We start from the raw sequence: 25,633 nt of genomic DNA, 5'->3' as shown, positions 1-25,633 counted from the left end.
GAATTGAAGAGGTAAAAGTGCGTGTGTGTGTGTGTGTGTGTGCGTTGTGTGTGTGCATATGTTGGAGGTGGGGACATATATTTTAAAAGTGAGCACAGCCGCAGCAGCCATTGAGGCGGTCAAGAGTGTGATATAGTAGGTGACAGTGAGCTTGCCAGTTTGACAGAAATAAAGGGTTCAGGTTAGTAAATTAATACTAAATATAGCTAAGAAATAAGGTTTAATGTAACATTAAAAAATCAGTAGTATAACAGTGTTTCATAAACTTTGACCATGACCCATAGTAAGAAATGTATTATATGTCACAGCCAATGCATATGTTTAAAATAAAAGTTTCTCAAAATAATACCTTACCTTTAAATATATGTAAACTTTCTGCATTCAAGTATATTCTATTTCTTTGCTTATTGCCAGTCATGACTGACTGAACCGATTTGATGACTTACAGAATGGGTCATCACCTGCAGACTTAGTGGAGAGGTGAGAAAGAAAAAAGATAGTAAACAGGGAAACAAATAGAAGGAGCTCTTATACTAAGATAGTCATGCAGGGATAAAAATTGAAGTGTCAAGGCTGCAGAATGGAAAAAGGGTTGGTTATAATCAATATTTTAAAGAATTGACAAAAACTTGCTGACTAGCCAAGAATTCGAGGAAGAAAAAGATCAAAGTATCACTTCTACATTTTGAAGATGCTCCACCATTTATTGAAATATGGAAGCAAACAGTGGAGTCTGCTCCTAGGAATGGCATTTAAGCCTTAGTTAAGCTAAGACTGAGGTGACACATGACAGTCAAGGAAAACCGTCTGGCAGATCTTTACAATGTATGTGCCTCTGGAGCCCTGGGGAAAGTCAGGGATAGAAGCTAGAAATGAATTTAGGAGAAAGGCAGAAAAGCCTTTAAAGTTTGCAAATGAATGCAATTGTTGGGATTTTTTCTTTTTAGTTTGTTCGTTTGTCTTGTTTTGTTTTGGATTAGAGAGAAACAGAAGACGGTGACTTACAGAAAATCCAGTAATGCCATCTTTTAACAGGCAGGGGCAAGAAGTCGAGTGGAGCTGGGATAGGAAATGACATAGAGAATGAGGAACTGTGGCCATGATATCAGCCAAATTAACCCGCAGAGGGTGCCTGCCCCGGCACCACCAAGGAAGCCCAGCCGCATGACCCGGGCAGACAGAGGTGAAGCTGGCTGAGATGGCGCCGCCACAGAGGGCGTGACCAATTCCAGATTGCGGCGTTTACCGTATCCTGTCACGGCCTGCTAGAAAAAGGACATGTGTAGTTAACCCGATTTTATAAATGAGAAACGTGCACAAGGCTCAGAGTATGTAAACTTCTTGCCACATGATTTGGCGACGGAGCCAAGCCTTGCTGCTTTTTGTCCCCTGGCCCTGCCTGCTTTCAGCAGCAATCAAGTGACATGTGCGGGGGGTCATTGAAAACAATAACGTTGGCATTTACCCATCATGACTTTTGGAATAGCTATTGTCTGCCATAGTTGAAAACGCCACTTTCAGGTAGTTCACTTGGTTTTTATATTCCCTGTAATGTTAGCGAAACCACTCCAAGTTCCTGAAAATAAAATTTCTCTCCCAAATTTAGTCCATTCACCTGGCAGAATACTATTCCCAATCCACTTCAAGATGATACTCGAAATTCTTGAATTTCCACATTGGTGGTACTCCTGCCTTTTTTGAGAAAAGCACATTATAAAAGCTGTCATATCTGGGACCAGAGTCAACAATTGAGTTCTGTGGTTCCCACTGCAGCCTTGCACAGAAAAAATCCCACTGTCCTTCGCACAATCCAGCCATTCACTAAAGTCTCACTTGCATTGTCTTTAGATTCAGAAAACAATGACATTGTATATTTTCTTAAATTTATCACACTTAATTTGAAAACATAGCTGTACCAAAAATCTGAAAGGTCTGTTTTTTGTTGCGCTGTGTGTGTGTGTGTGTGTGTGGCTCTAAAGAAAATACCAAGACAAATTAATAGCACTATCTAAAGAATTGTGTAACCTCCAGTTTTGAAGAACAGTTCTCTGATTATCTAGTCTTCATAACTATCACAGCTTTAGGCCCTTACTAAGAGAAAACAGAGTTTTTATAAATACTTGACAACATTTAACATTTTCTAAACAGTCAGAATTAATTGAAACACATATTCGTGATATGGTAGAATAAGTCCTGTTCTTTGGTTTTAGATCAGAAAATTCTTTAGATAAAGAGAAAATTCTTCTTAGTGTATGATGATTATAGTTCACAGCCTACACAATTAACCCATAATATGTTTCTTGAGTCCCAAGAAACTTCTCTGGCTCTCAGAATGTCTAGGTCCAACAGATCAGCCATTGGCAAGATAAGTCCATGGTGATGGAACAGACTGTGTTGGCATCGGCCCCATCACCAGTCTGTGGGCCAGGCTATAGTGGATGCGCATGGAGAGCTGCTGGCATAAAACAACAGCTAGTTCATGGATTGCTCAATATGAGCCAGGCGTAGTTCTAATTGTTTACTTGATATAACCCATTCAATCCTCCAGTAGCCCTGTGGAGTCTTATTATTCCTACTTTCACATGGGAAACTGAGGCACAGAGGGATAGACTCATATATTCTAGATCACCAAGCTAATAAATAAGGGGAAGCAGGTTTAAATTTAAGAACTCAGGCGGTCTGGGTCCAGGTTTTATGTTTTTAACTAATTTCCCTTAGAGCTGCCTCAGGAGGGCTGACCCCACTCCAATGTCAGCATGAAAACAGATCATCCATAGCATGAGCTCCAGGCATGAAACTTCCAATGCTTGGCATGGCTGCAGAGAATGTTGAAGCATGCACAGAAATGAGAATGGATGCTTTGATTTCCCCCCAGAGCATTCAGAGCAGGTTTTGAATCAGTGTCTTCTACTATGTCATTTCAGGACATGATTATTTCTGGGCTCCAGCCTGAAACTTCCTACTCCCTCACCGTCACAGCCTACACCACCAAAGGAGATGGTGCTCGCAGCAAGCCCAAACTGGTGTCCACCACAGGAGCAGGTAACCAGTCTGTGCATCTGTGTACCTTGAGCATGTTTGGGGCCACAGTAATACCAATTTTCCAAATGGGATGGGTGACTTCTAACAGAGGGGGAAAAATACGCTGTGGTCAACTTTTTTTGTGTGTGTGTGTGTGTGTGTGTGTGTGTGTGTGTGTATATATATTTCAGAAGAAGGAAAAACACAAGAACATAATTTACCCAAATTATTCAGTCATTTAACAAGTATTTTTTGGAGCATCTATTATGTGTCCAGTACCGTTCCCACTACTGGGCATACATTGATCAGCAAAACAGCCTCCACCTTCCTGAAATTTATCTTCTGACCAGGATTAGCCAATTAACAGTGAGCAAATCAGTCTATAACAACATGTCAGTGAGTGAGAAACTGAAAGGTAAAGGCGTGTTGGCATTAAACATAGGCAGCCCCGAGGGGTTGTTGGAGAGTAATTGGGGGTCTCCCTGAGGCAGGATGTTTGAGCTGAGGCCTGAATGGTGTGAGGGAGAAAGTCCGAGGGGGGTTCAGAGGGCACATTATCTGGGAAGAAAAGTCACTCAGCTGCTTCAAACCCCCAACAACAAACCCTGTTAGAAGAGCTGCCATCTGGAAGTAGGTGCTGACTTGGTTTTGGGTTTTGTCACTTTCTCCTCCTCTCCCCTTGCTATGGGGATTCTAAGGAGAACAAATTGTACAAAAGATGGGGAACAGAAAAGAGAATGAAGAAAAGCAAAAAAAGGCCAAATATCAGATTGCTCTTTTCTGGAGAACCAAGCTCACTGCTCTTTAGAGTTCCTTTGATTGGCCACCATAGGAACAGCCAGCTGACGAAAGACCTGGCATTGTAAAACTCATAAATTAAGACATAATTACAAAAGGATTCTGCTCCCTGTCCCTTTCCATAGAAATCTCCAGTGGAACATTTAAACTGGGATTTGATTTACTCCCCCACAATCACATCTCACATAACTTTTTAGGAACACACCTCTACGTAAAGGCATAAGCAAAGAACAGCTGTGGCGGTGAGTACCCTCCTGGGTGCCATGCTCACTGCCAGATTTTTCTAAATGTCATACAATTTGCCTCACTCACATCCTGCCACCTGGAACTGCCTCGAGCAGCAGGATTACAGATGGCAAAATTCCTTCAATATAGTCTTCTGGGCTTTTTTAAAAGAATCCCGTTGTATCAAGCTAATTTATTGCCATGCATAGGAGATACATGTTCAGTGGGTCACACTGTCTTGCTATGGAACCAACCTCTATTTGAATATAGACAACCAAGGCTAAACTCCTGAAATTTAATCCCAAAATGAAGAAAATACATCTACTTCACTCATATTTACAACTGTATCTTAATAAATGTCTTACAGGGAGCATCAAATTCCCATCCCCCATAAGATGGGGGTTGTGTAATAAGCAGAAAAAAGTATAGCCAAAGGATGTGGATCCTAGAGAAAGAAATAATATTGTCTATTTTATTGTCTATTGTAAAGATTAGCTCATCGCTTTTTAGTCACCATACAGAAAATTACTTAGAATTGTTGATCTTATTTATATATAGAATTATTTTGGAATTTTAATTCACAATTTCAGATTTTTGTTAATCAATGAAGACTTAGGTATTAAGATAGGAAATACTTTTAACTTAGATGTCTGCACATTTGTTTTCTTGAGACCTTCTTACTGAACCTGGGTTGGAAGCAGGAGAATCCAGATTTACAATCCCTTGTAGAGAAAATCTGTAGTTTTCTTTGCTGCCAACCTGCTAGTTTAAAAACATTCCCCAGTCATGCTTCATCCCCAGGTAATCAGCAAACTCATTAATTTTTTTGTTGTGGTTTTGTATATTATAAAAAAATCCTTTTATTTATGTGACTCTGAAGAATTATTGAGTTTATCTCACACATGTGAGCTTCTAATAAACCACAGTTTTAAGGGCATTAGTAAATGCTTCCATGGAGAATTCAGGAATTCTCATGAAATTTTATTTTAATAGTAAAATTTCTGATTGTAGTATATATTAATGTATAATACATTTTTCATTGTCAGTCTCCCGTTAGTGTAAGCTTCCCTTCCTTCCTACCACCTTCCTCTTGCTATTACCTTGGCTTCGTTTTGATTCTGCTCATATTCTTCCTCCCCCATGCTTGGCTCTGTGTTATTCACTACCATCCTTCCCTGTGGATTCCAGGAATCCTTGTTCTACATTGAAAAAAAATTACAGTTGTATTAATCCATCGAATGAGTAGATTAGAACTCTGTACAGATCTAACTTATTTAACTTGAAAAGAAAGAAATTATGTAGTTACAGAAAATTAGCCTCTTACTATAAGAGGTTAATATTCCAATTATTGATCATTCTGATTAATATGAATGAAATATAAAACTTCTGTGAAGACTTTTTTACATGCATTTTCTCATTTGATATTCACAACAATATTATAGGATAGGTCATAACCTAAGTCCTGTTTTAAAGATGCAAACCTTGATGACAATGACTGGTATGAATAGTCAGGTAGAGACAAAAAATGCAGATTAGTTTTAGAGTAAGTCAAAGCAATGTTATTTCAAACTACTTTTTTTGTAAACTTAAAAGCAACATCACAGTATAGTGAATTGTTTGGGCTGTGGATTCAGATAGACCTGGGTTTGTATTGTACCTTTCTCACCTAGTGCACATCTGATCTTGCACAGTGTTCTAGCTCTCTGGGTTTCATCATCTTATTATACAAAGTCAAGATAACTAATCAGAGCATATAGTCAGGAGGGAAGACTATAAATCAAATGAGACACCATGTGTAATGCTCTTAGCGCACTGCCTGGTACACAGCATGGGACCAATAATTAAATATGTTATACGTGTTATTAGCTGCGTCTAATTGGATAATCTTTACTCGTTCACTTCTCCATGGTGTGAACTTTTATATGTGAAAGTCTGAAATACAAAGATGTTGAAATAGTCCCTTAAATTATCCTCCTAATAATTCCTCTTTTGTGCTCAATTATCAAATTCTAATAGTTAGCTTACCTTCATAGAGTAGGAGTAGGAGCACATTGCCACAAGGGTGGCCTTAAAACCAATCATTGGCCTTAAAAAACAATAAAGAAATGGGAATGCCCCTAGAGCAGTGTTCCCATTCAGCAGTGATTGACATATGAGCATCCCTGCAAGTTGGTCTTACCGCTCCGTCCTGTGCTCTTCAGTTCCAGGGAAACCCCGGCTCCTGATTAGCCACACTCAGATGAATACTGCTCTCATTCAGTGGCACCCCCCTGTGGACACGTTTGGACCTCTTCAGGGCTACCGTCTAAAATTTGGCCGGAAGGATATGGAGCCTCTCACTACTCTTGAGTTCTCAGAAAAAGAAGATCACTTTACAGCTACAGACATCCACAAAGGAGCTTCATACATCTTCAGGCTCTCAGCCAGAAACAAAGTGGGCTTTGGGGAGGAGATGGTGAAGGAGATTTCTGTCCCAGAAGACGTCCCAACTGGATTCCCTCAGAACCTCCACTCAGAAGGCACTACTTCCACCTCCGTCCAGTTATCTTGGCAGCCACCTGTCCTGGCAGAGAGAAATGGCATTATCACCAAGTATACCCTTCTGTACAGGGATATCAACATCCCTCTTCTTCCAATGGAGCAGCTTATTGTTCCCGCTGACACCACTCTGACACTCAGTGGCTTAAAACCAGATACCACATATGATGTAAAAGTACGTGCTCACACGAGCAAAGGGCCCGGGCCATATAGTCCCAGTGTCCAGTTCAGGACACTGCCTGTGGATCAAGGTAGGATTTGTCTGCTTCTGGCCTTCCTCCTTTAAAGGAATATCGGTCTTTGGAAATCAGTATTTTGAAGCTATAAATAACTGATCGACCCATTCATATTAATAGGTTCAGCCAAAGCCAAAAGGTAAAGTATATGGAACTTAATATGTTTTGGATGCCTTAGATTTCAGTTATAGAATGCCAAGCAAGTCTGGCTGACAGCGCCCCAATGTCCTCAGGTAAGGAAAACACAATATAGAAATGGAGAGAAAGGAGAGATCTGTGTGAGAATGATGTATTTAAATGAATGCTCTAAACAGGTAGGCAAATCACACTTCTCTCTCTGATCAAAGTAGAAAGCATCTAGCTTAAGCCCTATGGTCCACGGTGGAAAAGGTCAGGTCCAGGTTCGTAGGAGTAGTTTAAATACACTGTTTTTCCTTTTCCAGCAGTGTTTGCAAAAAATTTTCATGTCAAAGCAGTAATGAAGACTTCAGTGCTACTCTCTTGGGAGATTCCAGAGAATTATAATTCTGCCATGCCATTCAAGGTAAGTTGTTTTCTAATGTGTAAGAAATCACAGGTAAAAGGGAGGAGCGGGGCATTTCTCGTGGGGAAGTTACCTGCAAAGCGAATGAACTGCTTTGATTCTGGCACACACTTGCTGGTCTCATTTGCGGTTTGCACATAATGGACTTAGTCTGGCACTTCGGCAGTGTGACCTTTCCACTCCAAGGAGGCAGGAGCTCAAGCCCAGTGCTGGCATTACTTTGTAGGTGACCTAGTATTTCCAAGTTAAACTTTTTACACCTAAGCTTGTGTTTTTGTTTTCACACCAGAAAATGACATTTGTATGTTTTCTACCTATGTATAATACAACAGATTTTAAAACTATGTTTATTGGCCTGAATTCTTTGCATATTTTAAACCCTAGTTGAGAGTTAAAACTCCACTGAGAGATACTAGCAAGAAGTACAAGTCTATGAAATAAAGAGTAGAGAAACATTTTTGAACGTTAAAACATATTTAGGAGCAGGGATGGAAAACTTTAGAGAAAAGTGATGTGTATAATACATTGGAAACCTAAAAAGCACTCCTGCACATATTCCATTTCTGTCATGTGCACCTGACAAGTCAGATGTTGAAAAGGTATTGTGCATTTCTTTGTGTGTTTTTGCTAGAGTTAGAAATCTTATGTCATTACACTGTAAGAACTGAGTGAAAAATTGATGCAACCTCTAGAATTTATGAATACTTATTGGCTTAGGAATTATCCAAAATTAAAATTGATCTGATACACATTTTCTATAAGCAAGTGCACGTGAATTCAGAAAATATACATAGCCTCTCTGATAACCAAATATCTACGATTGGTTTTATCTCCCTAGATTCTTTACGATGATGGGAAAATGATAGAAGAAGTGGATGGTCGAGCTACACAAAAGTTAATTGTCAACCTGAAGCCTGAGAAGTCGTACTCATTCGTGCTGACAAATCGTGGGAACAGCGCCGGCGGGCTCCAGCACAGGGTGACGGCGAAGACTGCGCCGGATGTCCTCCGCACCAAGCCGGCCTTCATCGGGAAGACCAACCTGGACGGCATGATCACTGTGCAGCTGCCCGAAGTACCTGCAAATGAGAATATAAAGTAAGTGGATTGAGGAGTTGGGGCTGAAGGACAGAAATGCCAGTAAGCAAAACATAGTTATACCTCAGTATTACAGTCTTATACGAGAATAGATTTCTGTACGTAGGGTAACAGATTCTTCTGCATAGGCTTGTCGTTTTGGTATTCTGTTTCGTTTTCATTGGGCTCTGGTGTTCGTTGTAATACAGATTCTCATTTATTAAACACTGAGTATTTTTATGTTCCAGGAGCAGTGTTACTTAGGAAAGATAGAATGGCAAATAGAACATGGTGGTTACTGTAAAGGAGTTCATATCATAATATGTAGAGTAAGGTGAATAGTAGAATGACTCTAATATGTGGCAAAATACTGTGGGGAAGTCTTACAAAGTACTATAAGGCTAAAAGAACTTGGGGAAATTAGATAAGCAAAAATACTATATGACACTAATATTTTATACATGTACTGAAAGATAGAAATTTTAAAAGTTAAAATTCAGAATGACATTGAAAAAATATATAAGTTAAAAATGCAGGTTTTCTGAATTGCCTGGATCACAGTATAGAAGCCAGTGGGCCTGCAGTGGAAAATTAAATACAGTCAGTTAAGTAGTTTGTTGGTTGTAGCCAAGAGAAGAGATGGCCAATATAGCTCATTGGTTATAGCCAATAGAAGGAAAAAGTATTTTCACTCAAGTGTATTAAGTATGAGTACTGTGGTAGGCCCTGAAAAATAAAAAAGATGTGATCCCTGATACAGAGAAATAGATGTAATACATGTTAATGATAGAGTTATACTCTATCTTAAGAATAGCCAAACTGGAATGGGGTGAGTCAGAGAAGTTTCTGAATTTAATTTTGAAGGACAAATAAGAGGCAGACACAAAAAATCAGAGTGAGATTATATGTGAAGGCCTATTAGCACAGGAAGCAACTGATTCTGTAAGGCCGGAGCCCACAGCACTCGTGCAAGCCTGGTGAGAGAGGTATACAAGAGTCAAACCATGCTCAGAAGTTGGGACTATATTCTTTAGACAATGAAAATCTATTGAAGGTTTTTATGTAGTAGATAGAGTAGCATGATAACATTTGTATAATTACCAAGTTTCCTGTTTCCCATTTTAGAAAGTGTTTATTGAGTGTCTACTGCATCTTGGTCACTGTGCTGCCTGCTTGAAATAAGACTAGATCCTTTCTCATTTCTTCTACTTCATACAATCAAGTTGAGATGAAACTTGCTATGAAAGATTTAAAGGCCAAATTGATGCATTTATACATAGTTCGTAGACCCTTGGAGACTTTGTGTTTAGTGGCAAGCAGGTGACACTTTTAGGATAGTTCTTAAGGAACATGGCTCCTGAAGGTGTATATTAGTGGGAATTGGAGCAGCATAGTGAGAATTGTTGGGAAGTTATCACATAGCTGACACTAGGCAAGTAAAAAGATTCTGAAGATGGTGATGGCGGGCCTGTGCAGAGGCAAACCAGAGCAGTAGTGCAGTAGGAGTTGCCTTAATGAAGAGATCATGCAGAGAAAAATGTTATACGTAGATGGCTCTGCAGTTTGAGCTTGATATCAGAATGAGTGATGCTGCAGTCCTAAAGGATAGAAAAAAATCTAGAAGAAATTGATGGGTTTAATTTTGTCTATATTTTGCATTGAGGTATCAATGAAATATCTAATTAGAGATGTGGGCTTAAAGAAATTACTAGGATTAAAGATAGACATTTGAGAAGCATTAACAGAGCAGCAACGGTTTTATGAGAGGAGACAGAATCACTGAGACAATGAGAAAGTATGAAGCAAAAGGCTAACAGTAAAGGTCTTGGTTATTAGGAAGAAGGGAGCCAACAGAAGACACAGTACATGGAGCTCGTTAGGAAGTTAGGGGAACTGAGCCAGGGTCATAGCAAAGGAATTTTAAAGAATATGGGTATAGTAAGAAAGTTTCAGAGCTCTGGAAAACTTGGAGAATATGACTGAAAAAAATCAGCTATTAAAAAGTAAACTTATAAACAAGAGGTTTTAATACAGTTTCATTTGTGAAATTTAGGAGAGCATGATGAATTTGGCCACTTTAGACTCAGCCAAAAACAATCCTTCCTGAAAAAACTTTGTTATTTTTTATTTGATAAAATAATTGGTGGATTTCAAGCAGATGATGAAATTTCCAAAAGCTTATTGTTAAAATAGATTTACTGAGAAACAAGGTCTCCATTTTTTTTCACTTTTCTTTTTTCTATCATTCATAAAACTGAAAATGAGAATGAAATATTAGTGCAATTTTTATTCCAACAAAATTTAATTTGAAGGTGAGCTTATATTGATTCATTGATTTGTTTAAATAATCTACGTATATTTTCTGATCTCCCACCATAGTGCCAGGCAGTGTTTCAGGGTTTAGTGGGAATAATGCACTTTTTAATTGATATTACGTGACACAGTTAATTGGGGAATTTGGACAAGTTAAAAAAAAAATCTGTTGGAGTCCTATGGTTTCAGAGATTAGATGAATAAGGAAGGCCACAGGAGAGGCTTCTAATCCTGCTTTAGTAGGCAAAGGGGCCCTGGAGAGAGCGACGTCTAAGCTGAGGCTTAATGAATGACATGAAGTTAGCTGGTCCCTGCAGTGGGTGTGGGGAGACACGGTTTTGAGAGGACAGCGTCTGTGATAGTGCGTAAGCAAGATAAAAACTGGCATCTGTTATTTGTCTGTCTTACATCCACTACGGCTTTTTAGTTGGCCTCCAATGAACATATATTCTATACACACAATGTCTCCAGTGCTAGGACTGTGAATAGAGAGATGACTGAGATAAAGCCCTGCCTTACTGTGGGAGAAAGATACAGAAAATCAGTAATGTGAATATAATGGGGTACGTCTGCCAGGCACTGTGGAAGCACAAGTGTCGAGTTTTAGCCCAACTTGGCTGTCAGGGGAGGTATCCAGAAGGGGCTGATGTCTAACCTGGGTATCAAAGGGTGAAAAAGATTTAGAAAAGTTTAAAATGGTTGCAAACAATGAAAGAATAGGGAAAAGTTGTGGACTCTAAATTCAATCCATTGAAAAACATGCACTGTCTATCCAGGGAAAGAGCAGTTGAAAGAGGAAAAGAGTCTGGTGTATTCTGTAGTATTTGCTATTAGTTCTTGAGATTTTATTTACATGGGGAAAAAAAAAAATTTTAGTGGATATTCACCAAATTGGCTTGGTGTAGAATGTGTTCGACATTATTGGGAAATGGCATTTTAGTCCATTGGTGGTAGGCTTTTGTTTCCAACTTCAGAATGAGTTGAGAATTTGTAGCATCTAGTTAGTCTTTGAGTGTTTTTCTTTAGCTTGTTCAGTTTTTCTCTGTTTTCTTTATGCCCTTTCTTCTCCTATATTTGAAGTGGGAATTGAGTAAAAGGGATGAGTTTGGTAACAAAGAGAAGAGACCATTACAAAACTGAAAAAGAAAGCAGCCAATTAGGTGAAAATAATATGTTCTAGAAATGAATCAAGATTCTCAAAAATATATTCTATCCGCTCCGGGGAAAGTAAAAGAGCAAAAGACTAAATTAGAAAAGTACTTGAGTAGGAAAAGTATCAGAACCATAGAAAATGAAGAAGCAAACCTCCAGTTAGAAAAAAAGAATTCTACACAATTTATATTTGGGCCTTCTAACAGCGTAAAGTTACTCAACCTTCTAGATCAGTTCATGAGACGTGCTCAGGTATTACAGGAATAATCCTGTGCCAAGTTGTGCCGCTTGCAGTAATTGGCAAGAGCAGAAATTAGAGAGAAATGTAGCTTTTTGTTCAGTATTTTATGGGTGAAATGAGGGGAGGAAACAACTGATCCCAGAGCTGTGGGTGGTTAGCTAACTTTTATTTAGGTAACGATGTCTAGAAAAATGCTTCCAATTTGTTTTCTGGCCAAATGCAATTTTGGTGATTGAAGGGCTGTTTTGTTTATCAACAGAAACAATGTTTTTCTCATTTCTGGCCACAATAATTGGGCGGTCTTGATCACTGCCCCCAACTCCTCACCACTTAAAAATGGATCTGTCCCTTGGAAATGTCATGCAGACATAGCTCCTTGCTTCTGTGCTCGACGGTCCACACTTGGCTCTGTGTGGAGGAGCAGAGGCGCTCCCTCTGCGAAAGGCTGAGGGAGCAGGTGCTGGTACCAGGGATTTTGTAGTGCTTCAGCCTTCTTTTTGAATACTTCTAGGAGGCAGAGTGCCAGTCAGAAAATCTAGAAAGCCTGCAGTTTTTCAGAAGCAAGTTGTGGTCACAGACAGAACTTGTATGAGTTTATAGAGCAAGATTTTACTCTGGGTGGTAGGGAAAAAATGCACCACACAGATTGTACTAAGAGAAAAAGCTGTCAGAAAATACCTAATATAAATTAATATCACCATAAGCATTTTATATTTTTGAAAAATAAAAATGAGTATTTTATGAAATTTTAAATGTCTTTGGTCTTACTAATTTGGCTTTCAGATTCTCTACATTTTCTTTTAAAGAAGATGTTCTTGGAAGCATGGCTTACAAAGTTGCTTCATAAAATTAGTGCCACCACTATTAGCAGTTTAATGAAGTAATATATTACCTATTTAATGTTTAATGAGAAATGATTCTTTCATCACATGTCTTTGAAGTGGTAAAGGCTTAACTGTGTATAGTGCTTCACACTGTACTGAAGACACTAGACTGGTTTATTTGAGTCTCACAGTAACCCTATGAGGTTAGCATCCTATTCTCCACTTATAGGTGCGTTCAGTGGGGCCCAGAGAGACTGAGCAGCCTGGCCAAGATCATGTAGTTGATACTAATGATAGTTAATAGTGACAAAGGGCTTACTAGGTGCTGGTCAAAAGGACAGTGCAACATTAACTGATGTAATCTTCACAAGAAGCATGCTTTTCATTATAAAGCCGAGGAAGTGTCCAGGTGAACGAACTTGCCTGGTAACGCCATAGCAGAACCAGAAAGGCAGGATTTGAATGCATTCAGCCTAGCTCCAGAGCCCACATGTTCATCCACAGCCATAGAATGTATTGGCCAAGCAAGGGCTTTTTTTCTAGGACAACTGCTCGACAATTAAGCACTCTAGGGCAAACTGGCATGGACAGGACTGGCCTGGACAAGCCATAGTACCAAGAGTAACCAGGTGCATACACAGGTCCACAGATCATGGAAACATTTGAGTGTCATGGAGCGATAAACTCAGCAGTTTTCCATGAGAATTTAGATGGGAAGTGAAGGGAGAGGCTTCCCACAGGTCGGCATTGTCGCCTGCCACTTTATAAGTGAGGAAAACGAGGCTTACAGTGATTAAGTAACTTTTCTGACAGCACATAGCTAAAAAGATCGAAAACCATAATTTAAACATGGACACCAGAAAGAGCATTGAGCCTGCTTTGGTTTTTCTATGGTAAATTAATTTTATTTAAACAATATGTACCCAAAAGATGTACTATAGCCAAAAAAAAAAAATCAAAAGTTACGAAAGGAACGACATTCATTATTAAACTCTGAGAAAGATTTTGACCTCCCAGTTAAATGAGTTTGAGAATGTTAATACGGGCTGCTAATACAAAAAGCCTGGTGAATTTGAAGTGGGACTGCCCCAAAGACCAGAGCTTGCCTTCCCTTATAATTATATGAAGCCGGGCCCCTTGATGATAACATATTAAATAAAATTAGTAAAACTTTACTTAATATAATTAAAATTCTGAAGGTTAAATTTAACTTATCTAATTAAATCTAATATACTGGGAAAACACAGCTTACTTTATAAGTAGTCAAGGGCTTTCTAGGTGTATTTATTCTGAAGTCATTTATTTGTCTATTAGTTTAGTAGTTAAAATCTATGGTGAAAAGGGTGTTTTGAGCCTAAATTTGAGTCAGGCAAAGCAGAGTGTGAAGTTTAATTTGACCAGTATATAAAGCTGCTCTAGTTCCAAAAGCAATTTATTTTTTCATTCAAACAAGTTTTTTTAGATCATATGATTTGGTCAGAGACTGGACCAGAGGGCTCTAAACTCGATAGTGAGAGAAAGTTAAGAGACGAAGGAGCAATCTAGATAGGTGACAATGGAATGAGCCAGGGGTGGTGACAGCTGAGATGAAGAGAGGTGAGAACACAGAGGTAGTATTTGGAAGTCATAGGACTTGGTCGGGCAAGAAACAGGGAGAGAGTGAAAGCAGATTGACAGTGGAAACACACAGGTTATGGCATGTGCAGTAAAAGGGATCATGGTTGATCCTGGAAGAGTGCTTATTTCTGAGGTACTTTTTTGTGTTAATCACAGTAAATTTGAAGTGACGTAGAAATGGAGACAAAAATTTGGGATTGGATAAAACTATAGAGTTGAGGGGGGTCTTCTGGCCTGAAGATGTGCGTCTGTAAATCATTTGCATGTAGGTAGTAAAGGATGCTCTGAGCTGGAATTAGACCACATGGGAAGAGGAGGAGTGGAGGGAAGTCCTTAGCTAGAGCCTTGAGGAACTGTCTCATTTACTAGCTGGGTAGCACGTAATAAATCCTGCTAAGGAAATAAGGGCAACATGGTGAGGAATAGAAATATAAAACCAGGAGAGTTGGACACAGAGAAAAGAGTGAGAGGGTCTTATCGACATTGGCAGATTCTTCTAAGAGATCAAGAAAGAAGAGTGTCAGAAATTCTCCTTCTGATGTAACATGATTGAGGTCTCTGAGCACCCCAGCCAGGGCAGTGAGGTGGGCTGATGAGGCAGGAGCCTAGTTGGCCAGAAAATGAGGGGAAGGTGAGGAAATGAAGAACAGCAGGAACATACAGCTCTTCCCAGAATTTGGGCAGTAAGGGGTAGGGGAGAGTGTGATGACTGGAGTGGGACGTGGTTTGCTTTATTTTCAAATGGCAGATATTTACATAAGGTTGAAAGCAAATGTCTAAGACCCAGTGGGGAGGAAGAAGCTGAGATATATATGAGAGAGAGGAGGGATATGGTATACGGCAGTGATTTTCAGCTGGTGTGTCCCAATAATATTGAAAACGTTCAATACCTGGCTACTTAGTCAGGGACACTAAATAGGTTGTCAAATAAAAAAAAAATGACAATGGCCAACACAATAACTGTCTGGTGTGAATGAATCAAAATTATACTTTATTTTTGTCAGATCGGCAAAAAATATATCGGCAAAGATATTTTTGGTGTGCTGCAGGACTTTAGTAATTTATGTGTGCCATGAGAAGAAAAAGGTTGGAAATCGCTAGTATGTGGTAAACTTGCAGAGTGAAATGATGGGAACCAATCCGAGAAAGAGTGCTTGGCCTTAAAAAGCTGAGCCAGTCCTTCTATTCACCAAAAGGAGAGATTACTGTTGTGGACAGATCTAGGTAGGCTTGTAGTTTGGTAGATAGAAGAGGAGGGAATTCTTCTCTGAGTGTTTTATTTTCTCTGTATGTTAGTGATAAAGCCATCTTCTAGTGGAGAGGTAAGGAAGTTTAAGGTATGAGGCCAGCGGAGAAAGTTTGAAAGAGTTATGTAGAATGGAAGGACTGAAGAAGGTGCTGTTGACTGCCAGGCAGTTTTGAAGACTTGAGTTTGCCGATCATGAATTTATGGCATCTTCTGCCCTATGTACTATTTCTCAAGCTGTGTTCAGCTCCTTGGGTTCAGGCGCAGAGAAAGGCAATCACAGATTTCAGCTATGGTAGAGTGGAGGTTGACTTTGGAAAGGCAGAGTTCAAGGATCTGAGAGCCTTGGTGGTTCACGGGCCATTCCTAGGAAAGAAACCCTAGGCCCTAACTCTGAGGTTCATGGGTGGAGGAGGAATGAGTAAACAACCACCACATGAGACTGCAAGGGAAGTCGTATCCTCAGGGGAAAGTAGGTTCTAGGAAAGGCGGCCATATGGATGTCTACAAAGCCATAGTTGGCATGTATGAGTTTAGACCCAGGCAAGACCTTCTATTACATGGATTTCCAAACTCCCAGTACCCTATTGCACTCCACAAGAGTTGTTTTGAGCCTGGCCGGTGTGGCTCAGTTGGTTGAGTGTTGTCCCATGTACTAGGAGGTTACGGTTCATTTCAGGATGGGGCACATTCCTGGGATGTGGCTTGATCCCCAGAGGCAGCCAGTCGTTGTTTCTCTCTTGTGTGTGTGTGGCTCTCTCCTTTTCCCTTCCTCTCTCTGAAATCAATAAAAACATATTAAAAAACCAAAAGAATACAATTTTTAAGAAAGACTTGCTTTGAAGCAGGCTCCACTGTGACTGTTCTAGATGAATGCTTTAGAGATCAGTGGAGATCATACCCAGCCACACAATCAATTACTAAGGGGAAGGCTGTTTAATTCTTACCCCAGCTGCAAGTAATATGAATAGTTGGTGAGAGCTGCAGAAGAAAGAATGGATTCTTTTTACATGTACAGGAATGGCAACTCAAAGTATGAAAGCAGAAAGAAAAATTAATAGAATTCACCAGCTTAACCTTGATTTACAAGATTCTGAATGATGACAATGGGAGCTCTGACAATGTGCATTATCATTACTTTAAGCAAAGAGAACCTGTCCTGACTTTGTGCAATTGGTAGGAAGACACAAGAGGTTCCCTGACAAGTGTGTTTATCAAGTACATCTGCAGCGTTATTTCGCACGCTCAGTTGCGTCCCCCGTCATTCTTCTCCATGCTCATTTAACATGATGGACTTGTTTGGCAAATCCTTCAGGTGGTGGGAGGACCGGGAGAGGAAGAAGCTTACTCTGGATCATAAAACAAAAGATGCCAGCCTCTCGCACACTCCAGCTCTTCATTCTCCTCATCCTCCATCATGGTTATTTGTAGGAAGAAAAATGAATGGCTAAGTGATGTGATCCTGTGTCTGTTGATAGTTGCTTAGAGCACCATGGAGAGAGGGTTCAGGTGTAGTTGTCTGGTTTGACTTGAATTCTTGATTAGAGAAAAAAAAAGTTTGTTGAGTTTTTTAACCTGCACCTCAGGGAATTTCACTGTGTCCTACTGAAAGAGGTAGTTGAGGTGCACCTCTCCCATCTTGATGCTTAGTACCAGCCAGTAGCAGGTGGCACCCATTTAGTGCTGTGTGCCACACACTGTGCTAAGCACTTTGTGTTAATTTGCTTTATTTCTCCCCAGGTAACAGCCTCATATTATTTACTTTCTTCCCCCCCCCCTTTTTATTGAATTGATTGGGGTGACACTGGTTAACAAAATTATACAGGTTTCAGGTACACCATTCTATAACACATCATCTATACTCTGTATTTTGTGTGATCACCACCCCAAGTCACATTTCTCAGAAAATACAACTGAGATTCAGGGATGTTGAAGGACCAGGCCAAGATCACATAGCCAGTTAGTGGCAAAGCCTGAATTCTGGGCCAGATGTGTTTCCGGATGCCACATTCTTCACAAGAACACTCCAGAGTCATACTGTCCAACAAATATGAGAGCCACATGTGAAACTTTTAATTTTCTAGCCACCACAGTGGAAGTACAAAGAAAGAAGTGAAATTAATTTTAATAACATTTTATGTGACCCAGGATATCTATCATATGATTTTAACATATGATCACTATTAAAAAATATTACTGCGGTACTTTACATTCATTTTCCATGCTAAGTCTTTGAAATCTGGTGTCTTTTATAATTGAGAGCAAACCTTAGTTTGGACTAGCCACAACAGGCTACTGGTTACCATACTGGACATTACAGCTCCAAACTCTGTTTATGGAAACAAAGTTCTTTACCATGGAGGATTTGCTGAGTTTATTGCGGGTTTTGCTTTGAGATAAGTGGAAAGAGGCTTTCCTGTGTGTGCTATTGGTCTCTGTGATACAATAGTGATGCCCATGCTGTCATCGCTTGCCTGTGTGGCAGCCTTCTCTTCTAAAACTCTGTGTGTGTGTGTGTATTTGAAAAATAAATCTTGTGTATTTTCAAAATAAATCTCCACAGAATTTATGGAATCTTTAATAAATACTTTATGATACAGAGGGGAGAAAAAAGAGCCAGACTATTGCTAAGGTTAAGATATACATAGGCTTGTCTCCCTTTACTATCTCTGGATTTGTCTTTTTGTCTGTTATCCGAGGGTGGCAAAATGAAATTATGCATTTAATATAATACCTGGGAAGTAGGAAGTGATTACTATGGTAGCCATTGTTATACACTTGTGTTCAAAGTCCTTGTATAATTACTCCCGAAGATTGATATTAACTAGTCCCCAGCCACGAATACAAGAGCAGGATATAGACTATATGGAAGTTACCAAAAAATTTTTATAAATAACCCATACCTATTTGTGGACAAATAACTTTATACATTACTTAACTTTTAGTCAACCATTCTCAATGCAGATCTTGGTTACTTTTGTCTCTTCCTATAGATAGATTACATTGAAATCTATTTCAGAGGCCCTTAGATAGTGACTATCTCCAAATTTCTACCACATTTACCTTAAGGTTTACCATTTGATGGGTAGAAAGAAAGGGGAGCTTTTCAATATCTTTATATAATTGTTGTAATATTGTGAACAATTTTTCTGCTTTTAATTTTTTATCCAAGTAAAAAGCATTTTAGGGGCATGTAAATAAAATGGTCATTTCCATTATATAGGCATTGTATGAGCTAAGAGTAATTTTTATTGTATGTGTCCCTTTTTAAAAATTATCTCATCAATTGCTATCAGAGAAAATAGTTGCTTCAGCAGTGTGCATTGGTTGCTTTCAGTATACCGGCCTTGTGTGTGCCCAGCACCGGGTCCTAACCAAGCGCTCCCCCGCTGTTCACGGTACCTCATAAAGAGCAGTCGAGCGTGGTGGCATTACCATAGAAGCTCATTGAAGTCGCACATAAATGTCTACCCATGTTGTTTTTAAAATTGAGCGAACAGGTGGTTATTTGTCATTGATGGACAAGTCACTCCATCTCCGTAATTTACCTTTGCTCTCAATCACTGGTCTGTGGAAGATTTAGGGCTACATCCATTTACTTTTCTCTCCGAACTAACGTTATTTCTGTCTACCCATTCTCCTGCAGAGGTTACTACATAATAATTGTGCCTTTGAAGAAATCTCGTGGGAAATTTATCAAGCCATGGGAGAGTCCAGACGAAATGGAATTAGATGAGGTAACTGTGTCTTTGTTGGCAGTGTCTTTCACTAGTTATTTAATCTATCGAACACCCTCTGCCCCTCTACAGAGACTCTGGGCACCCAGTCCAGTCGCTGAGCTCTGCACGGCTGGCTGGTCAGCTGGCTGGTCGGATAGTGCAGCGCTATGGGTGTGTTGACCTCTAGGGATCGCGACAAAGAGCCTTTTGCTTTAATTAAAACACACTAAGCTGCAATAAAGCTTACAACCTGTCTAATCTTTGTTGGCTCTGGTATTTTGCCCCTTGCCCTTTGTAAAACATGATGCAGAGGTGTGAAAGGGGAAGTGAATTCTCAGCAAAGACTTAATCACCAATGCTATGAATTCCAAAGTTCACTTCATTAATGCAACGGTAGCTGCAGCTGTTACAAATGTTAAATTGCATTTTGCACCAGACTTCAACATTTGACCCACTATGTGTCCTTGACCAGTTTCTCACGGAGTTACGCTGATTAGCATATGTTTGCCTTATTTTATATTCTGTAGGTTTTCAGAATCAAAATTGCATTTAACAGCAGGGGCAAATGAAAACACAAAATTGTTGAGCCAAGGAAGAAATATAGTGCAAAAAATACTAGCAAATACTAAATTAGTATGATTTTAATTTTCAAAATCTTACCCCAAGAGTAGGTATGTTTTAATTTATACTCTTTTTGTAGAAAGAACATTTGTTTTGTTTTGTTGTTGTTTTAAGTTAATACATAGTATGCAGAACAAGACCTAAGTATTACATACCTCTAGTTAGATGAGAAAGCTATGATCAGAAGTATTAACCCAGATTCCCTGGAAGGCCACAGTAGGTTAATGGCTCAAGTCCACATTTTGAAGTGCAGGAGAGATATTACTGTCTTAGTGTGATGCTGGTTTGCATCAGTCCAGAAGGCAAATAAAAAGGCCCCCATTTGGGAAAATGGGAGATTTTAATTCATCGTGATTATTTACAACATTGGCCCCATATTATCACCCAACCTGTTATTTTTTAGGTATTTTCCCTACTTCAAAGTAGTTCAAATGGAGCAAGGAAAAGCAGAAATTCCCTAACTGCATTACAGGGACATGATGTTTATTTCATATGTGCCTGCACTAAGGAGACAGTGATCTGACAGATACGGGCTGGTAGCTTCTTTGGCAGACATACGTCATCTCTAGAAGGTGGTTCCCCATCATCCACTTCATTTATCTGAGTTAAACTCAAGTTGAGAAGGAGAGATGAGTTCAAGGTTAGGATTATGCTTTTGTGTCACAGTTTAGTGATTAGATGAGCATTGGAGGAGTATAAATTGAGACACCATTTGAATAATGTTGTCAAGTAATAAATGTTACACATTTTCTTTCTCTCTGTTGATAATAAAGGAGCACAGTCATTTTTCTATGATGTCAGAGGAATAGTTATCCTTGGTCTGAATGTGCAAAATGACCCACTGGTCTTCTATAAGCACTTTGAATCAGTTAATCCTGAGATATTCTTTATTATTTTAATCAATTTTCAGCTGAATTACAAAATTCAGTTGGATTTTTTTTTTTTTTAATATGTCTTTATTGATTTCAGAGAGAGGACGAGAGAGAGAAAGAGAAACATCAATGATGAGAGTCATTGATTGGCTGCCTTCTGCATGTCCTCCACTGGGGATCAAGCCGGCAACCAGGGCATGTGCCCTGACCGGGAGTTGAACCACTGTCATCTCCTGGATCATAGTGGTCGATGCTCAACCACTGAGCCATGCCCAGCCAGGCTTCAATTGGATTTGGATTTAAAATGCAAAGACAATTTGTAAAATATATAAATCTATCTACCTATTTTTAAAAAGTTATCAAGGAATTAAGATCTGGGCAAAGAATGACATCAAATACTTTTATTGTTTTATTTATTTTTATTTTTTTATTAAATTTATTGGGGCGACATTGGTTAATAGGATCATATACGTTTCGAGTGTACATTTCTATGATACATGATCTGTATATTGTAAATAATATTTCCTTCTAAGTAGAGCCATTTGGTGATAAGTAATAGGAAGCTGATTCTTTTACAGCCAGGTTTTAATGCACAGCAATGCTAATGGATTAAAGCATAGCACTATATGACATTGAACTTTCTTGCAATTAAATTCTATGGGTCTGTGCTGCTGATTCACGTAACAAAGGGTCATTTTAATCATCCCACACATTGTGGTACATTAATCTGTATAATAGTTTGATAAAGAACATTTATTAGTTCAGAAATTTTGGGTCAGGACGGTTTGTTACCCACTTTTCTTACTAATATAATTGAGACCACATTGTAGAATTAATGGTGGAAGAAATAAGATATGCATTGACTGGAAAATGAAAATTATTTCTGATAAAAAACCAAAGCCCTTGATATATCTTCTGGAATTACCTCCAATACATCTTGTGACTGTTGTGGAGGGGAACAAATGAAAGTTGGCTATGACCTCACTTTATGCTTCCTCACTCAGTTTCTGATCCCTGCAGACAGTTCTTCATTGTTTTATTTTTGTGGGGGTTTTCCCCTACTATGGATAATAAAAGCATTGTCGTAATTTTATCTAGAGCTTGGTACTGCCAGGTTTGACAAAGCAGTATTACTCACCAAGTGATTTTTTTTTAGTCCAGTCTGTAATTCAAATTGTTCAAACCATATCATCTAATAGAGTGGTGGCCTAAGGGTATTGCCACATGTATGCCGTACATCTAAGCCCATAAAAAGTGGGAAGAGGCTTTCTAAATAGAGTCATTCTCAATATTATTTTTTTGAGTACATTTATCCTTTGTCTGGGGATAATTTCCCCATAATAAATTTATAGACTGGAACTCCTGTTGTCAAGGTCAGACTAGGCAGAGCAGACACTGATAGTCAAAATGGACTTGGGGCAGAATGACTCCCAAAATGTTAGTTATATTTAATTCAGGGTAGGCCTCGTAATATATCATAAGCTTTTCATCGCTTTGTACTTCAAAAGCTTGCTGTAAAATACCGTGGTCATTTGTGGTTGTAACTTCACACACTGCCTAAGTTCCGTGTCACCCGGCATACTAGCCTCGTTTAGAGGATAGCACAGGAAGCGTCCTGCGGAGATGAGAGCAACCTGCAGGGGCAGAGTTGATTTTCCAGGCGTGACCTTAATGAGTGGCCGCACGGGCTCTAAACAGCAACAACAACTCAAATATTTTTTTCTAACATACTTCCTCTAAATCTTCTAAAGAAGCCCTAGCAGAAGGTATTCATGGGGATGACAGTGATACGGATGAATTATGACAGTTGCCTACATCTGAAATATGAATAAAATCAAGGTAGGGTTTGATCAGTGAAGTAGAAGAGGGGATACAGTCACATAAACAACTGATGCTAAATGTTTCTGATTAACCAACTTCAAAAAGCTGTCCAGCTCATCTGTAGTGTGTTTGCCCTTCTCCAGGTAATGGGCCATCATTTACTGCCTATCAACAATAACCTTCGCAATGACTTTTCAAGTGTAGCATTAAGTATATGGTCTCAGAATTTTAAAAATAGCATGTATAAAGAACCCAGGAAAAGGAAACCTACATGCACACTCATCTGTGTTAATGCAAGCAGCTGCACTCAATTTATATATGTCTAAATATAGACTGAGTCAAAACAATTTAGATTATCAATTTACTTCCACTGTTGCATTTGTTTTCTTGATGTTGTACAAGCAATACGTAAACAAAAGTCTGGTTTAAAAAATCTCTTACATGTAATTTCATTTTATTTCACCAATTGAGTCCAATTATATATTGCTACTTTCTGTTATGCCTCAGTTACCTTGTTTATAAAATGGGGATAATAGTAGCCTAACTTACAGGGTTATTATGAGGAATAAATGAACTGATACATGTTTAGGCTCCAAAGAACAGTGCCTAGTCAGTGCTTAATAAATATTAGCTATTGTCATTTTCATCGTAAAGCTAAATTTGACCACAGGATTGAAAGGTAGTGCTAAGTTTCTGGCCTTGATTTAATGTAACCCAAAGGGTACATAATTGATTAGCTTACCTGAAGTGATCATCAGATGGTCCAAATTTGCTAAACAGGTTATGGCCAACCTACTACAGTTTCATAAAATAGCTTATATTTCATGTAACTCTAATTGTATCGGTAAATTCAGATTTCACAGAAAACTTAAGAACATTATAAATGAGAACTTATTCAAAAATAACATGGCACAGATTATATAATCAAAAGACTGTTTTTCACATTTTTTTAGGTTACAATTTCAAACCAGCTGAGCACATGTACAATTCTCAGTGTAGAAGAGACTGTAGTGTACCATCAGGTTCCTAACATAAAGAACCGGTGTTTGTCTTATGGACAGCCTTCAGCCGTTACTATCACAGAAGCCTGGCCTTGATTATGCTAAGGTCTCATTCTAGGAGGAATATAGCACTAGTTTGGTTTTTACTATTATCCTTTCCACTTGTAAAAAAACAAAACTAGTCAGTAATTTTGGCATAAGATTTTCATAAGTACCTTAATCAGAGAGCCAAGTCAAGCCAGAAATGGTTAAATGAATGACAGTGTTTACTAAATATTGTCAGTTACAAATTGGTCATCGGGGTTTATTCCTGCAGATTTGAGGGACTTTACATCCTACAGGGGTTGGCAAAATAGGTTTACGGTTGTGAGTACAACAAACAGTTGATTCTTGTATGAATTATTATACAACTGTAAACATACTTTTGCCCTCCCCCGTATAAATTATCTCATTAGTAAAAACATCTGAAATGCCACTAACCTCTCTAAAAAGTTAGTAATATGTGGAAGTTTAGAGTGCTTTATCTGAGTTTCTACTTGTTTAGTAGGTAACAATAAAGCCTGCGTGACAGGCTTTGTGAATCACGCTTTGGTGAGTCACGCTGACACTTTTAGACAAGTTATAAAGCACTCGTGGCCCCTGAGAGGATTTCATTAGGGTGGACAATGATAGGAGCTCCCACTGAAGGATCTGATGTCCTGTGTCTTTAGCCTGGGCCTTGCAGGAGCAGGAGCAGTCCAGTTTCTTACCTTGACAGCAAGATTACCACTTGCAAGAGAGAACTGAGATTTTATGATGCTGATCTGCTGCATGAAGTGCGGACAGATTTCCCTTGGGTGGTTCCCGGTCCTGAGCTCCCTTCCCCCTTTAAACTGTCATGAAGTTGGGTTCTTGTTGTTTACATTTCTTTCTCTGTTTCCCACTTTGTTTCTTAAGCTGCTTAAAGAGATATCCAGGAAACGCAGAAGCCTCCGGTATGGGAGAGAAGTTGAATTAAAGCCATATATAGCCGCTCACTTTGATGTCCTTCCCACCGAGTTCACCCTGGGAGATGACAAGCACTACGGCGGCTTCACGAACAAGCAGCTCCAGAGTGGTCAAGAATATGTGTTCTTCGTGTTAGCGGTGATGGAGCACGCAGAGTCCGTAAGTTGGCTGCGGTGGCCTGTCTCCCATGGCATTCTTACACGTTTTCACCAGAATCTGGGTGGTGGGCGTCGTGCATATGCCCGCCCTGATTGTTCCTTGTGAGCTGCCTTAAGTTAGCGCTGCAGCAGCCGCCTGCTTGCGCTTTCCTTACAAACGGGGGTGTCCCCCGTGACAGGGAGTTTAGCTGGACTTCTAGAGTATGACGTGCCGGATTATTAGGGCGCGATTCTCGAGACCTTCTGATGGGACACACGTATTGATAGGAAGGTGATAGCTGTCAGTCCTCCCAGGATCCTTCCTCATCCTTTTAAAATGGCTGATAAAAAAAGGAAAAGTCTTGCCTAATACCTACTAGTCATCAGCCTGTGTGATTAGGAACAAGCTCTGCGGTTTCAGTAGGATAGTTGCAAGTATTTGAAAATATTAGCGGGAGGTGACCGTGTTTTATTCTCCTGTGACTGCCAGCGAGCCCGCAGTGCTCTCTGTCCAGATTCACGGGGAAGCTCTGTCTAGGAAAAGGCAAGCACAGCCAGCCTCTTTAATTGTAGCCATTTACCAGTGACTTGGTCAGTGAAAAGCCAAGAAAGTTAGAAAATAATTCAACGAAACAGAGAATTC

The 25,633-nt window shown here is 39.3% G+C and overlaps 1 protein-coding gene across 21 annotated transcripts in view; it reads left to right on the top strand.

Moving 5' to 3' along the window:
- The window catches only part of PTPRD (protein tyrosine phosphatase receptor type D), a 1,875,931-nt gene that overhangs the window by 1,721,626 nt on the left and 128,672 nt on the right, over positions 1–25,633 (top strand). For 8 of the 21 annotated variants that reach the window (XM_081152197.1, XM_081152189.1, XM_081152188.1 and 5 more), the window contains 6 exons: positions 2,925–3,042; positions 6,246–6,833; positions 7,262–7,362; positions 8,201–8,460; positions 19,479–19,569; positions 24,803–25,012. In XM_081152197.1, coding sequence (XP_081008323.1) covers positions 2,925–3,042; positions 6,246–6,833; positions 7,262–7,362; positions 8,201–8,460; positions 19,479–19,569; positions 24,803–25,012 — 1,368 coding nt within the window. The remainder of the gene's footprint in view (positions 1–2,924; positions 3,043–6,245; positions 6,834–7,261; positions 7,363–8,200; positions 8,461–19,478; positions 19,570–24,802; positions 25,013–25,633) is intronic. The other 13 variants (XM_081152198.1, XM_081152204.1, XM_081152202.1 and 10 more) reach the window with 5 other exon arrangements.

This window comes from Miniopterus schreibersii (genome assembly GCF_964146895.1).
Source record: "Miniopterus schreibersii genome assembly, chromosome: 11".
In the NCBI taxonomy this organism is placed as follows: Eukaryota; Metazoa; Chordata; class Mammalia; order Chiroptera; family Miniopteridae; genus Miniopterus; species Miniopterus schreibersii.
The sequence above is the reverse complement of the archived record's forward strand: the minus strand, read 5'-3'. Positions and strand labels throughout refer to the sequence as shown.